Source organism: Miniopterus natalensis, chromosome 2 (assembly GCF_054644295.1).
Source record: "Miniopterus natalensis isolate mMinNat1 chromosome 2, mMinNat1.hap1, whole genome shotgun sequence".
Taxonomy (NCBI): Eukaryota; Metazoa; Chordata; class Mammalia; order Chiroptera; family Miniopteridae; genus Miniopterus; species Miniopterus natalensis.
The window spans coordinates 105,843,225-105,858,734 of record NC_142082.1 but is presented as its reverse complement, the minus strand read 5'-3'; the positions used below and the strand labels follow the sequence as shown (position 1 = coordinate 105,858,734).

General features: G+C 50.0%; 1 protein-coding gene across 2 annotated transcripts in view; it reads right to left on the bottom strand.

Annotated features, from left to right (window-relative positions):
- Positions 1-4,117: 4,117 nt before the first annotated feature.
- Positions 4,118-15,510, bottom strand: part of SLC6A13 (solute carrier family 6 member 13) — a 36,518-nt gene continuing 25,125 nt past the window's right edge. For both annotated transcript variants that reach the window (XM_016224802.2, XM_087813857.1), the window contains 8 exons: positions 10,780-10,883; positions 9,761-9,885; positions 7,831-7,943; positions 7,382-7,519; positions 6,555-6,657; positions 6,003-6,103; positions 4,890-5,060; positions 4,118-4,573 (listed from right to left, as the gene is read on the bottom strand). In XM_016224802.2, coding sequence (XP_016080288.1) covers positions 4,451-4,573; positions 4,890-5,060; positions 6,003-6,103; positions 6,555-6,657; positions 7,382-7,519; positions 7,831-7,943; positions 9,761-9,885; positions 10,780-10,883 — 978 coding nt within the window. In that variant the 3' untranslated portion in view covers positions 4,118-4,450. The remainder of the gene's footprint in view (positions 4,574-4,889; positions 5,061-6,002; positions 6,104-6,554; positions 6,658-7,381; positions 7,520-7,830; positions 7,944-9,760; positions 9,886-10,779; positions 10,884-15,510) is intronic.

Here is a 15,510-nt window from a genome sequence, read left to right as displayed (position 1 = left end):
GAGGGGAAGCCAGAGTGAGTCTCAGTTCTCAGACATTTGCCTCTGTGAAAGCAGGAGGTGTGTGAGCAGAGCAGCCGGAACTCACACTCCAGTCACCCCTTTGCTCACCTGGGGTGGTGTGACCTGCACTGCTGCATCAGCCACCATGTGTCAACCATGCAGACAAAATACCCACCCAGCCTCTCCATGAAGGGGAGTAAGAGCAAAGAGAATCAGACTAGGCAGAGGGTGAGTTTCTTCGCTCATTCATTCATTCAAAAACTTTATTTCATGCCTACAATGCGTCAGGCTTTCTTTGAGGACCTGGGGATATACATGGTCCAGCAGTCTTGCCACCTCTCCTTTACCTTATAGGAAAGCAGCTGCTTTGTCTGACCAGGACTCCCTTTAACTTGAGTCCTCACATACTCAAGTCCACTCCAATCTCTGCCACTTCCGACCCCCACTGGGTATTCAGCCCAACTGGTAAACTCCTGGAGACCAGAGTCCCCCATCTGCAAAAGGTAGGATCCCAAACTTACCTGGAAAGCTTACCTAAGACTAGGCTGTTCCCACACTGGGAAGGGTCCAGAAACAAGATGGAATACGCTTAAATAGATCAGTTCTCTTGCTGCAGTGAGAACTGTGAGCCCCACAGAATCTTCTCATCTTCTAGTGGGCCTGCTTTCAGTGGGACTGGCATGGAACCCATTTCTTGAGCATCTTACTCAGGCTAGGTACTTTACATGTTACCCCATTTAATCCTCCCAATAACCTTGAAATGTAGAAATTATTAGCCCCATTTTACAGATGAGAACTTTGGGGTGAATAGAAGATAAGCGATTTGTCCTAAGACCATACATACACTAGTAAATGATGGAGCTAGGATTTGAACCTGGGCCTCTTGGCTCCAAAAGCCTACGTTTGTTCTACTGCCGCATACTGTTTCCCAGACCCTGAATATTTAAAGAGCAGGTGTCACATTTCATAACTCTTTGTTTTGCCTCTAGCGTTTAATACAGTGCTGGCTCAGAGTAGGCACTCAATGTTTATTAGATGGATGAATGGATGGATGGTGGATGGGTGGGTGAATGCATGCAGCTTGAGGGGGGAAAATTATCTCAGTCTTCCCTCTTCTGGGAGGGCATTGCTCTCCCAGAACCAGGGGGTAGACTGAGGCTTGGAGGACTCAGTCTGATTTTCTTGGACAACATTCCTGGTGCTGACAGGGAACTAGGCCCACAGGAGGCAGGTTTATTTTAGGGCTACCTCTGCCCTGCCTCCTAGCAAAAATGCTTAACTCAATAAATGCATACATAGCCTTCTTCTGGGGCCCAGTGCAACCTGATGCCTGGGGCCAGGGAGCCATAGGACAGCAAGGATGTCTCTGAACTCCTGGGCTTTCCTTTGTCATTGACAAGCCAATGTGGTGGGGCTGGAGCACGGGAAATAGGATGGATTTGCTTTCCCAGGGCAACTCTCCCCCACTGGACCCCAACAACACAACAATGTATTCGTATTCCCACTTTATAGAGGAGAAAATGAAGGATCAGAGAAATTAACTTGCCCACAGTCACAGAGCTACTATGCGAGAGGCTAGCACCACTTGGTTGACGGTGGTGTGGCTGAGCTTGTGCACATTTATCTGAAGATCATGAAGGAGTACATCTGTGTGCACATGTATGAATCTGAGATGTGTGCCAGGTCCAAGGTATGAGATCTGTGGCCCCAAGGCAGCCCAGTGGGCTTGGTATGTTACTAGTTACTTCCCTATCTCCAAGGGCCCTGTTTGTAAGTCTCCAGTTTCCTATGCTTCTGCTCTCTCCTTTCATTTATATATATATATATCTTTTATTGATTTCAGAGAAAGGAAAGGAGAGGGAGAGAGAGATAGAAACATAAATGATGAGAGAGTCATTGATCGGCTGCAGCCCGCAACCCGGGCATGTGCCCTGACCGGGAATCAAACCCCGGTCGCCTGGATCCTAGGTTGACACTCAACTGCTGAGCCACGCCCGGCCGGGCTCCTCTCTCTCCATTCAGTAATCACTTGCCACAAGGCTCCCTCTGCCTGCCTTTCTTATCTAACAGGTGTGGCCTCTAAACAGGAGAGGCTCCCCTTCCTTTTATGTCTTCCTCCGCAGGCAGAGAGAGCAAATGGACTGAGCTCGCCCTGTCCATGTCTCCCTTGGCTAAAAACATGTCTGCACACTCCTGCTTCCTTTCCCCACCCGGACCCAGACAAGTGGCTTTTCTCGCACATCTTTGCCTGTTAACCCCATAGGTTGTTAGAGCAGATCCTTCTCATCCACTCCATCCCCCCAGCTGGTTTAATGACCTCAGGGATCCCACACCTACTGCCTCCTTTGAGCCCTACAACAAACCTGTGGGTGGGTGGGGTGCACAGTTTTATCTCCGTCTGAAAAAAAAAAATCCAAAGACCTGAATACTAAGTAACTTACACAAACACAAGTAGCAAGATAGAGGCAGGTCAGGACTAGAGCCCACATCTCCTAATTCTTATGCCAATGGATTCTTTTCACATTATATTCCACCATTGATGCAACTCCTAAATGGGATTCAAATCACCATTACTGAACTGTCTACATCCTTTCCTGGGCCTAGCAGATTCTTGCAACTTTGATCAGGTGGATGGATAGAGAGGCAGATATTACACCCTCAGTATGGCCTTCCCAGGCCACCTAACCCAAGTCATCAGGTTTCTTCCATACCCCAGTTATTCCTTCTCATAGCACTTTGCTCTTTTCTTTCATAGCATTTGTCACAATCTTTCACTTAAGAAACTGTTTATTTTTGCTCCTCATGTGTCATGAGCATAGCACAGCCACATAGTAGGCGATCTGGGAATGCTGTCAGATGGATGGAGATGCCAGGTGTGTGGGGTCTCGAGTTTCAGCACGTTTCTCTAGCAGGTTTGTTTCTCCCATCTTAGGACTGTCACTGAGCCTGGCACACATGGGGGATGCCCTCCCAGCCGTGTCCTGGAGGGAGCAGCCAAGGCCAATAGACAGCAGGGTTGCTTTCACTAATTCTTATAAACTCCACAACAACAACAAAAAATCAAAACCTAAAGACTGGAAATGATTACAGTGCCCTTTCCCACTAAATAACTTGTAAAAAATAAATAAATCAGAAAACAGCCCAGGGAATGCAGTGCACCCTTGCCGGCTCCAGGGATTGCCAGATGCTCCGCTGGAACTGCACCGAAAGAAGAACCAGCAGAACAGAGGTGGGGACACAGCCACCAAAGCCTCCACATGTTCAGGGGGAAATGCAGTTGTGTGTGTTAGCACTTACACACACAGACACACACACACACACACACACACACACAGATACATGTGCCCCGGCTCCACACACAGATCAGAAGTGAGGCTACAGAGACACACCTGTGGGCTCCTCCGGGGCCAACGTCATGTCCACTGACCCTGAGTAGGACAGGCCTGGCCTTCCACCTGGGTCTTCTTTGCAGCCTAACGCTAAGAGTTCCTCTCGCAGCTCAGCCACCCCATCGTGGCCACATCTGGTGGTGCTGCATCCTACATCTTCTCAGCAGAAAAGCAGGGTGGTACTGAGGAGGTAGGGTCCCTCTGCTGGCTGAGCTAGGCTAGTGCCCTGCTCTGCCAGGGCTTTTTGGACCGGCTGCCTCAAGTCTGCCAAGTCGCTGCTGTCCCTCTCTTATGCCCCTGCACCAGGTCCTGGGCAGGCACACACAGACAGGTTTGGCAGGCGGGGTCGGGCAAGGACATGGCAAGGGAAAGGTGGGCAGAAGCCCAACCACTCTTTCCACTTCCTTCCTCTAGCTGGGGCTCAGGCCTCCTCCATTCTTCCCACCACTGCCTTTCTTATTCTAGAGAGGGAAGGAGGAGGAAAGGGACTCTAGTAGAAGTATGACAGAGGTGTGACAGGCATCCCCACTCTGGTCCAAGTGTCTGGTGATGGAGGACCTCAGCCAGGCCCCATCCCCTTTCTCCGCACAGCAATCCCCTCTGCTCATGGTCCACAAGAACCCAACGAGGGAAGCAGACAGGGGCCTCCTAAAGCCACAACTTTAAAGTGATGAAGGGGACAAGGCAACAAGGCAAAGGGGCAAGAACCAGGCAGAACTGCTAGCAGTCAGTGGAAAGAACTTGGATTTAATGGAATGAAGGGTAAGAGGGCCCAGAAGCCAAACAGAGCTCTCAGCCCACCTACCAGCCCTCACCCAGCTTCCGCAGCCCCTCGGGAAGGGAATGCTGTGGATACTGGCATTTCACACCTGTTTAGCCACCCCTGGGGCAGGGAAGTTGGAGTGGGAGGCACCCAGCTCAGAAGGTAGATTCCAAAATACCCCCTTTGTCTTATCTACCCCGGGTGGGAGACAGAGAAGCATAGAGGGACTGCTTCTGCCCTCCCCTTCTGCAGCTGTCCCCACGACCAGGCCCACAGGCACTGTCCAAGGACTTGGCCCCTAGCAGTGAGACTCTAGTTCTGTGAGTCTGAGAAGTGATGTCCTGGGTGTAGCAGGGGCAGAGGGTCCTGCTTGGTTCCGTTGGGCCAGTTCCTCAGCTGGGCACACGAGCTGGCGAATTCTCTGGAAGGAGAGTCGAGGTGGCTGCCATGAGGTGGAGTGGGGGGGAGGGCCGGTAACAGGTCTGCCAGTTGCCCTCATCACCAATGTCTGCCTGCTTCCCCATACACAGTCATGCCCTCTAAGTGCCAGCCCTACAATCACTGCCTGTGTCTTGGAGGCATCCAGTCTCTTTCTGAGACTTTTAAGCACTTACTCCCCCCCTCCCTGATCCCCACACCAGGCTCACTGCCCTGTGCACCAGCCATTCCCTGGCAGGCAGCCATCTACCACCATCCACTAGGGCTCTTACCCCTCTGGCTGCCCTCTCCCCACTAACCTCTCTGAAGGAGCCCTTGAGGGTGCTGAGTTTGTAGAAACTCCAGGCAGGAATACAGACCATGGAGGACAGAGCCAGGAGCCAGCCCAGGGCATCCCCCCACCAGGGGTACATGTACTTCTTGTTGTAGGTCAGTGGGGTGTACTTGATCAGGGAGAAGAGGAAGGTGGCCTGAGGGTGAGAGCAGAAGAGAAAGGGGCTTGGAAGCAGAGGTCCTGTGCCTCCAGCGCCCTCTGGAGGAACGGGCGGAGATCACACTACAAGTCCGGATTTTCCTCCGGGCTGATCTGGGCCAATCAGTCTCCAGTCTCCATCCACATTCTGCTCAAAATCCACATACCCACAATAGGTATTTCCAAAGCACCTATGCTGTCCCTCCAGGGCCCTGTGCCCATGGGCACCTCTACACATGGTTGGATCCCAGTTAAGGCAGCACAGTGTGCCTGCTGGTGCTTTCAGGCGAGGCTCTGAATACCTCAAGGGCAGAAGTTAGGCCTCATTTATATACTGCACACAGTGGGTGCTGGGGAACTGAGGAATCAAAGGGATAAAGCAGAGGAGGCAAGTGGTTCATGGCTCAGACTCTGCAGCCCAGTCGCTTAGGCTTGAATCTTAGCCCTCAGCCACATCCTAGCTTGGGTAAATTGCTAAACCCCTTTGGCTTCAGTTTCATCTGTAAAATAAATATAATAGCAAGTCTTACTTCATGGGGTCCTTGTGAGGATTAAATGGGTTAAAATGTATAAAGCACTCTGTACCCAGCATACAGTAAGTGCTCTGTAACTATTGCTATTATTATTGCCGTGGTTATCAGTATTATTATGAGCAGCCCAATGCACTGGGGTTTCAGTCCTGCTTGCGGCATTAGATTCACATTATGGTGTTGGTCAAACACTCTGACTGCTCTGGACTTCAGTTTGTCCTGCTGTGAAATGGAAAGGAAGAATCTATCTTGCTGTCATTTTCTAGAATCTAACAGGAAGATGGATGAAAATCTGAAATGACTTTCAATTCCCAGAGAAGTCCCTTCTGAGGCAAACAGCTTGCCTATCCTCCTGCCACCACCGTATCTCTCTCCCTTCGTCTGGCCTCCCTCCCTGAAGGTTATCTTACTGTGCACACAGCTGGTGTGAGGAAGAGCCAGCAATATTTGATAAGAGGCCAAGGCCTGTACCCAATCATATCTTCAATGTTGTCATAGAAGCGCCCAGCTCCTACCACGAAGAGAAGGAAGGAAGGGAGAGAAAGGACATTCTTTAGTATCCAAAGTATCAGGATGGGGCCCACACAGACCAGGATGGGCAAGGATCAATAAAGAGAAGATACAGTGGTTGTCTTTTCAGACCACTGCTGGAAGAAAGCTCTTCCCTGGGATTCAGAGGCAATAGCTTTCTAATTATTAAGGCTGTTACAGGCTGAAAAGGTTTGGATAGGACAGGATATGGGCTCACCTGGGGTGGTCTAGGTGCAGCCATAACCAGGAGGGTAGGCAAGGCAACCCCTCGAGGGCCCTTCCAATGGTAGCAATTTAGGATTCTTGAAATTTTTGAGGTTGGGTAGAGGAGAAGTCCCAAGAAAAATGGGTGTGAGCAGTGGACGTCTCTCTTTGTCTAAGGACCCTGGCTGGAGTAGAGGTGAGTACTGGAGTTAGGGAGAGTCACTCACCATAGACCCAAGCCACACAGAGGGACTCAAAGATGGCCACGAACAGCAGGCACATGCCACTGGCTGCGTAGTTGTCAAAAAGCTGAAACACATACATACCGCCCTGCCAGGGAAGAGATAATAACAGAACTTTATCCACAGGAAACAGACATCCAGCTTCACAACTTCAGGGCACAGAACAGAGTTGGTGGGGATCACAGAAGACAGATATTAACAGAGAATATAGTTTGTAAGCTGAAAGGCACTAGACAGATATGAGACAATAATTATTCTTCATTATTGTTTTTGGATGGATGATAGATGAAAGAGACAGCTATTATTAGGTTGTCCCTGATAACATTTAGGGATTGGCCCAGAAGTCTAAGACACAATGTGCACTTCTGTGGCAAAAATCAGGATAGGGGCTGTCATTGGTGTCACCGAGTGGACAGGCTCCATCACCTTCTCTTTTGAGACAGCATGCAGAACATCGCCCCTTCCCAGGGCACCCTTTCTCCCTTTGATGTTTATCCCCAGAATTTGGTGCAGCTGCCTGGGAAATCATGAAATCTTGCTGGAGAGGCAGTTTTTCCTAATCCAAGACCATCCTTTCCATACCCCTTAGTTTAACATGGAGCCAAGTTACCTCTCACCCATCCTCAGAAGTAGGTGGTCAATGCCCAAAGGCCAAGGAGGAACTTGACTACTTTGTGCTGCTTGTGGTTGGGAAAGAGAGAGTCCCACTGCCCTGGAACCACAGCAGCCCGTTCCACCTGAAAGGTGGCAGTTGTCCACCTTTGCTCTGACTCTTCACCCAGTCCCCATCTTCAAGCCTCCCAGAGTCTCACCTCTGTGACCATGACCAGCCCAACAAGGAAGGAGATGACAGACACCCCAAGGATGAGGACCTCCCTCCGGTTCTTCTTGCGGAACACACGGGGGTACATATCCACCAGCGCTGTCACCAGGCTTTCTACGCACACAAACTGGATGACAGGGCAAAAGAATTGGAGGGAAAGAGAGTTCCCCAAAATAAGCTCCATCAACTAGCTTTGGCTTGTTGCTCCTGGGCTCAGCCCCCCAGGCTCCCTATCTCAAGACCACAGAGCTGCCCTGACATGGTTAGGTTGGACCCATCCTTCAAAGCTCCTCTTTGTCCTGGAAGGGCATCCACATCTGGCGCTCACCAGGTCCCCAGCTGTTTTAAGGTCCATCAGGGCATGAAGCTCACCTTCATGCCCCCTGCTCCCCCTCTTCCAGCCCACCCACACCCACTCATCTCTCAGCTTCTCGATACCTGGCTATCCAGTCCCAGGAGGATGATCATGAAGAAGAAGCAGCAGGCCCAGAGAGGAGAAAAGGGCAGCATCACCACAGCCCGGGGGTAGGCGATGAAAGCCAGGCCAGGGCCTGCAGAGAAAGCAGAGGAACAGAACCCAGTGCCTGGGCCAGCTGCAGGCCACGTGCCATCCCAGTGTGGTGCCACGGAATCACTGGAGCCAGAGGAAGCTTTGCCCCAAAGTTACTATCACCACCACCTTCCTGACCCCCGAGAAGCCACCCAGACCTCTCCCTGCTCCCCAGATGTCCAAGGCACCACCCACTGTATTCTCATTGGCAGGAACAGAACCTAGAGGCTGTGTGTATAAAGGGCTTTGGAAAACAGAAAGGGGCATATCACCCACATTTCTGTAAGTTCTACCCCAAATCCTCCAAACTCACTCTCCAGATCTATTGTCCCAAACCAGAGGTTTGAAAACTCAGGGACCAAGCAGGCTGTCTATTTCTGTGAAGCTGACCCAGGGTAAAATGAGGGAGTGGCAGGGCCTGACAAGACCCAGAGCCATCAGGCTCCCGCATCAGCTGAGGCAGTCGCTGTGCTGTTTCTGTAGAGGAGATAGTTCCAAAGAAAATACCTCCAAGACTAGACCGTTCCTGGGGCCACCAGTTGGCCGCCTCTGCCCTGGGCATTTCCTGTCACCCTGTAGCCAATGAACTGTCATTAATTCCAGAATTCCACTGATAGGCAATCTCTCAAATAAATGAATGTTCCTCTCAGTTGGCTTAAATATCAGGAACAGATTCACATGCCAGCACATGAAAAAAGGGGTGTGACCCTGTGACCTTTGACAGTCCTTTACCTCTTAAAGCAGATGGGGACCTGCCTATCTAGCGCCTGTCTCACAGCTTTCCACTGCATAGTACAGGCAGAATGCTTTGCATAGTGCCTGGCATATAGTAAGTGCTTAATAAAAGTGAAATATTATCACTCTTTTTAAAAAGATTTTTTAATTGAATTTTTTTTTTTTTTTTTTAGAGAGAGAGAGAGGAAGGGAGGAGAGAGAGAGAGGAACATCAATGTGAGAGCAAAACCTCAATCAGCTGCCTCCTGCATGCTCCCCACCCGGGGATGGAGCCTGCAACCCAGGAATATGCCCTGACCAGGAATCAAACCAGCAAACTTTCAGTGCACGGGACAATGCCCAACCAACTGAGCCACACCAGCCAGTGCAAAATATTATCCTTTTTAAGAGTCAATGGTGTTAATTGCCTAGTGCGTGGCACCCTATATCACAAGGGTGTGCTCGTGATGCTATGATAAAAAATTGTCTTGCTACAGAGTACAAGTGGGTGGTCTGAAGAATAGGGGACGAGCGAGAGAAGCATTTACAGCTTACCCAGATAGGGGACCAGGCCTTGATTTTATTTGAAAGAAGCAACAAGACTGGGTGGTGGAAAAGCATTCACATAAAAGGGGGGAAACTCTATGAGTCAATATAAACTTACCTCTGAGATACATTTTAAAGTGAACAATCAATGTGCAGAACAGTGTATGTAGTATGTTATCAACTGGTTTTTCAAAGGGGGTAAGAAATAGAAGTTACAATATGTACCTGTGTATGAATGAATGGGTATATATATATATATATGCGTGTGCGTTTTCTCATATATGAATAAACTATCTCTGGTGATAAACATGAACCTGATAACACTGGTGGCCTGACAACATTGGGGTGGGAAGAAAAATATTCCCTATATACCCTTTCACTCTTTGAAGCTGGAATTACTGTTTTTAAGTCTTCCCCCAGCTCCTCCTGGGAGACACCTGCTGAAAAGTGACCAGAGCTCACCCACAGTGAAAGTGACAGTAGAAATATCTCTGGAACACGGTTGGCGAAGGTTCAAAGCTCACAAAACCCACGGCCTCAGGCCTCCCCAACACTCACCTGACTCAGCCACCTCGGAGATGGGCACCCCCTGCTCTTGGGACATGAAGCCCAGGATGGAGAAGATGGCAAACCCAGCCACAAAGCTGGTGCCACTGTTGAGGAAGCAGAGGGCCATGCAGTCCCTGCGGGCGAGGTGGGGAGTGGAAACAAAAGGCAGGTCACAAAAGGCTGCAGCGTCTCTGGCCTATGGTCCAGGGCCAGTGGGAACCCCAGGGGAGCCCTGCTCCTCCCAGCAGGCAGGCCGGAGGGGGTTGCCTGGCAGAAAGATGAGCGTTCCAGGGATGGTCCTGCTCCCCCTACTCCACTAGCTCAGACTTGGAATAAATCAAGGTCATCCTAAAAGAATGAGGCTCTGAGGAAGTAAAATATTAATCTAAAAGTTACACACTGCCGCACAGCCCCCTTCCCTGCCATGCTGTCACACGTTTGGGGCACCATGATTCCGACGCAAGGCAGGGTGGCATGCTGACGTCGAGGACGCAGGCCTAGATTGTCTCGAGCAACCAGCAATTCTTAGTTCTCTAAATCTGATTCTGAAATGCATGATGTTTGGGGCTAACATTAAAATTGGCTTAAATTCTCTGATATCAACCAGATAGGCCAAGGGAACCACGGGGAGGGGACACCAGCCGGGGGAGGGGGGAAGGAAAGTGGGTAAGGAGCCAGTGTTTGCTGGGGCAAATGTACAAAGCAGGAAAGACTGAGGCCCCCCTGCATGGTGTTACTACTTACTTCTCAGGCTCACTGACCCTCCTGAGCCCGGTACCCTCTACATTAGCCAGGGCCCAGGCTGGGTCCCTGCTGTGCTTTCCCAGCTAACCCTTTGCTTAGGCTGCAGGTGGCCCCTTTCAGCAGCTGGTAGCCCCAGAGTATTGGAAAGTGGGGTGAAGGGTGGGGGTGGGCGAATCCATGAGCTAGTGCACCCTCCAAACCACCCCTGGCCCAGCACGGCCGGAGGGACAGTGGTGTGTGGGTTTGTGGCTTAGGCCCGCTGCCCACCCCCGCCCCCCCATCACCTGTAGCAGTTGTTGTGGTACTTGTTGTAGCTGCTCAGGGCTGTCAGGCACCCTACACAGATGGCAAAGGAGAAGAAGATCTGGGTGCCCGCGTCCATCCACACCTGCACAGGGAAAAGGCAAGAAAGCTGCACTCCACGGAACCAGGACATCTGGGCTCCCGAGGAGCACGCAGGCCCATGGCTGAGCCATGCACTGGCTAGGGATGGCGAGAACCCTGTCCTCGGGCCGAGCAGGCTCCCGTGCCACCCTGCTACCCCAGTAAGCTCTACTTCCTGGGCCCCTAGATGGGGTTTCTCAAGCACTACCAAGATGGCATGGGCATTAGGCATTGAAGAAGAATATTAAAGGACATGGTGGAGGAGGGTGAGCGGGTGGGCGGGTGCTGTGGGACTAAGCTGGGCCTGGCACCAGGTTCTTATCATGGAAACAAAGCCTCGGTTCTGCCTCCACTTTCTCCTGTCCTGGGCTGTCCTGGTGGTGTGACTAGTTTGGAAGGAGCCCAGAGACAGGATCTCTAGAGTTATGGGTCCCTAATATCAGTCAGTGCTATCATGGGCACGCAGCTTTGCCCCTCGTGTCTAAAGCCCCCTGTCCGAAAAATAGGAAAAGCAACACTCAGCTCACGGAAAGTCAAGAGGATGAACAGAAATGTATCTGCAAAGGGTTTTGTACTCCTTGGGTGGGGGAAGAGCTCTCCAGCTAAACAGGGTAAGTTGTTGTTGTTATTATCTCAGCTGCTGACCCAGGCTGTGCATGTTATGATTTAGGTCTAACAGCTGGAACAACATCCCAAAGAGAAAGAACATCAAGGCAAACAGGACTAGGCAGCCCTGCAGATCAGCAGGAGGTGGGGTCCTGGGGCTACAGACCCTCCCCAGGCACCTCCTGCCTTCGAAGGATGTGAGCACACAAGGGAGCACCAAGTTGTGGACGCAGACATCGCCAGCAGTTGTCCCAACATCTGTGTTCCCCTTTTCTTGTCTGTTGCCTGGCTCTACCCCAGTAGCCCCCACACAGGTGCCCACTTTCCTTTCACTAATATCAGGCTCCCAATGCCCCCACACACCAAAGCCTGGGCTTCATTCTGTCCAAAGCTCCTAAGCCCCTGACCTGTCACTCCTATCTCCCTAACCACCACCACCAGCCTCAGCCTCCCTTGCTCGCTCTCTCATCACACTCACCCCCACCAAAGTGTCATTTTATTCAGCATTATACTGGGTCCCAGGGACCTGCTGGCAAGCCAACTACATCAGAATCGCATTGACTCCTCAACCAGTACACCCAGTGGAGACACTGAATCTCTAGGGCTAAAGGAGAACCCAGAAACCTGTATCATGTTCAGAGCTGCCTGGGTGATCCTACTGAACAGTCAGGCATGGAAATCACTGTCCTACAGCCAGGAGACTGGCGTCAGAGACCCACCCGGGCTCTCGCTCCTTTTGTTATACTTCTGTTTCTGCAGGGATGGGAAAAGAGCAGGGGAAGGTGGTGAAGAAAGGGGAGAATGTCCCTAGCCTCCTGTCCCTGTGCTCACTGTGACTCCCGTCCCCAAGGAATTCTGTGAGGCAGAAGCTGCCACCAAGGAAAAGGGCTCAGAAGCAGACCAAGAAGGTACCCGCTAGCAAGAAATAGCATGAGAGGTGGAAACACTGGGGGATTTTTTTAAACTTGAGGGAAATCATAATGGGAAGGGGGAGGGTCATCAGGATTTATTTCACAGCAAAAGAAGGATAAGATAGGAATGAAAAGAAAAAACCTGCAGACAAGAATGGGGGTATTTACAAAATTCAGTGTGATGATACAAAAGTTTGAGATGTTTTAGGTTTTGTTTTTTGTTTTTAATCTTCACTGAGGATATGTTTATTGATTTGAGAGAGGAAGGGGGTAACATTGATGTGAGAGAGAAACATCAGTCGGTTGCCTCCTGTATGCACCCTGACCAGGGGTCGAACCCGAAACCTGGGTATGTGCCCTGACCAGAAATGGAACCCACAACCTTTTGGGGTTTTTTTTAATTTTTGTTTTTTATCTTCACCCTAGGATATTTTTTTTCCATTGCTTTTTCAGAGAGAGTGGAAGGGGGAGAAAGAAAGAGAAACATCAATGTGAGAGAGCCGCATCAATTGGTTGCCCCCACCACACGCCCCAACCGAGACCAGGGATTGCACATGCAACAGAGGTATGTGTCCTTGACCAGAATCGAACCCGGGGCCCTTCAGTCAGTGGGCTGACACTCTAACCACTGGGCCAAATTGGCCAGGGTGAACCCTCAACCTTTTGGCGTACAGGTGATAGATACTCCAACTAACTGAGCCATCCGACCGGGGCAGAGATGTTTTCAATCATTTTTTCTTCTAAAACTCTGCCCCCCAGATACTGTAAGGATGGGCAACTCAGGAAAACTCACTGACCTCTGGTCTGAAGGTCAGCCTCTTTCCTTCCTGCTCACTCAGTGGATAACGAGGAGCTCTGAGCTTATACAGCAGGGATTTACCCCAGGGTCAGAGATGCAGGGCTGGGGAGCCATGCTTCTCTGCCTGGGGCTTACTTTGTCATGAGATCAGGTAATCTTTCCCAAACAGGCCATTCAAGCCTAGGAGGTTGGCTCCGTTTGCAGACGGACCCACACAGTGCCAGGGAAACTGTCAAGTGCCCACAGAGATGTCTGTGGCTGCCCATATGCTGGCAGGGGATGCAAATCCTGTGGTTATAAAGTTTTGTAAACTCGGGCTTGGGAGGAAAAATTGTGACTTGGCAGTTTACCTCACCCTGCAGGGGACAGACTAAAACGGAGATGGGAGGAGAGGTTACTGAGAACAGAGAAAAATGCAGCAGGAGGCCTGAGAGTTCGGAGTGCGAGGGTCAGATATGATGCCTCTGACTAAAGCCCCCTCGCTGGGAACTTGGCAAGCCCAGCTCTCTGCACAGCTGCTGCCTGGCAAGCCTGCTGGGATAGGAGGAAGGAATGGGGTCAGAAGAAGGGCTGAAGGAACCAGCAGAGCAAGCTGTTCTGTTCCCACAGCAGGCGGCCGACTCCCTGCCCATGCCAGGAGCCCTGGTTTCTGGAACAAAGCTCCAATGTGTCTTTGGCTGGGGCAGAAGACTAACCAAGAATAAAACGAGTGTGAAGAACACTTGGTGAAGTGTGGGCAAAAAAAAATTCTCTGGGGCCACAGAGGAAGAGAGGGGGAGCTCTAGAAGGTCCAGGAGAGATGTTTTCAACTTTGAGCCCAACCCTAAGGGTTATTATATTTACTATTTTTAGGACGGCAATAGTGTGCAATGGAAAAAGCCTGAGCTTTGCAGTCAAAATGAACTGGGTTCAATTACTAACTCTATTAATTACTAGCTGTAAGATCTTAGGCAAGTCACTTAACCTCTCTGAACCTTTTCTCATCAGGAAAATAGGTATAATGATAAATAAAATAATGTATGTAAAATGCCTAACACATAAATATTAGTTCCCTATCCCACCTTCTGGAATAATAAAAAACAAACTTTCAAATAATTCATATTCTTTGGAAAATGAATATCACGGTGATAAAGATAGTAGACTACCAAAGAGTACCTGGGGTGAAACCCAAGCTCCTCCACACACTAGTTTTGTGGTTTGGGACAAATCTCTTCAGTTTTCAAAGCTTCGATTCCTTCATCTGAAAAATGAGGCTAACACCTAACTCCCAGGATTAGTGGGAGGATTACACTGTGTCACCCCACTTAGTAAAGTGCCTGGCAAATAATCAGCACATGATCAGCGTGTCAGCTATTGCTGCTGTTTGCTGTTGTGCTACATATTTTTAAAAAGCAACCCATCTTTCAGTGATGATGAGGTCCCAGAGATTTCTTTTTTTAATATGAAGATCTAATTAGCTTTGTTAAGCAATTCATGAATCACGCAGTGTCCCTCTAGCAACTAGAAGGGTACTCTGATGGGCTTGCACAAGTGATGCCATTTTGGGTCTGTGGTTTTCTCTTTAATAGTGGTTGTGTTCATTGTTTTTTGTTTTGTTTTGTTTGTTTTATTAAAGTGAAAAATCATAAAGGCACTTTTTCAAAGAAACACTGAAGGCCCTAGCTGGTTTGGCTCAGTGGTTAGAGCGTCAGCCCGAGACTGAAGTGTCCTGGGTTTGATTCCAGCCAAGGGCATGTACTTTGGTTGCAGGCTTGATCCCCGGCCCTGGCCCGGGCACATGCAGGAGGCAACCAATTGATGTGTCTCTCTCACATTAATGTTTCACTCTCCCTTCCACTCTCTCTGAAAAGCAATGGGAAAACTATCCTCGGAATGAAGAGAAAGAAGAAAGAAAAAGAGGAAGGGAGGGGTTGAGAGAGAGAGAGGAAGGGAGGGAGGGAGGGAGGGAGGGAGGGAGGGAAGGAAGGAAGGAAGGAAGGAAGGAAGGAAGGAAGGAAGGAAGGAAGGAAGGAAGGAAGGAAGGAAGGAAGAGAGAGAGAGAGAGAGAGAGAGAGAGAGAGAGAGAGAAAGAAAGAAAGAAAGAAAGAAAGAAAGAAAGAAAGAAAGAAAGAAAGAAAGAAAGAAAGAAAGAAAGAAAGAAAGAAAGAAAAGTGAAAGAAGAGAGAGAGAAGGGCTTTCTTGGAAATAGGTTGTGCTCTCAGAGAGAGAACTGGAGGGTAAATGTGTTCTCAGGGGGTCTCTAAAGAACTCGGCAGTAGGTGTTTGGGATCCTCACTGTAGCACAAGGCCTGTGACATCAGTGAAGGAAGCTGGCT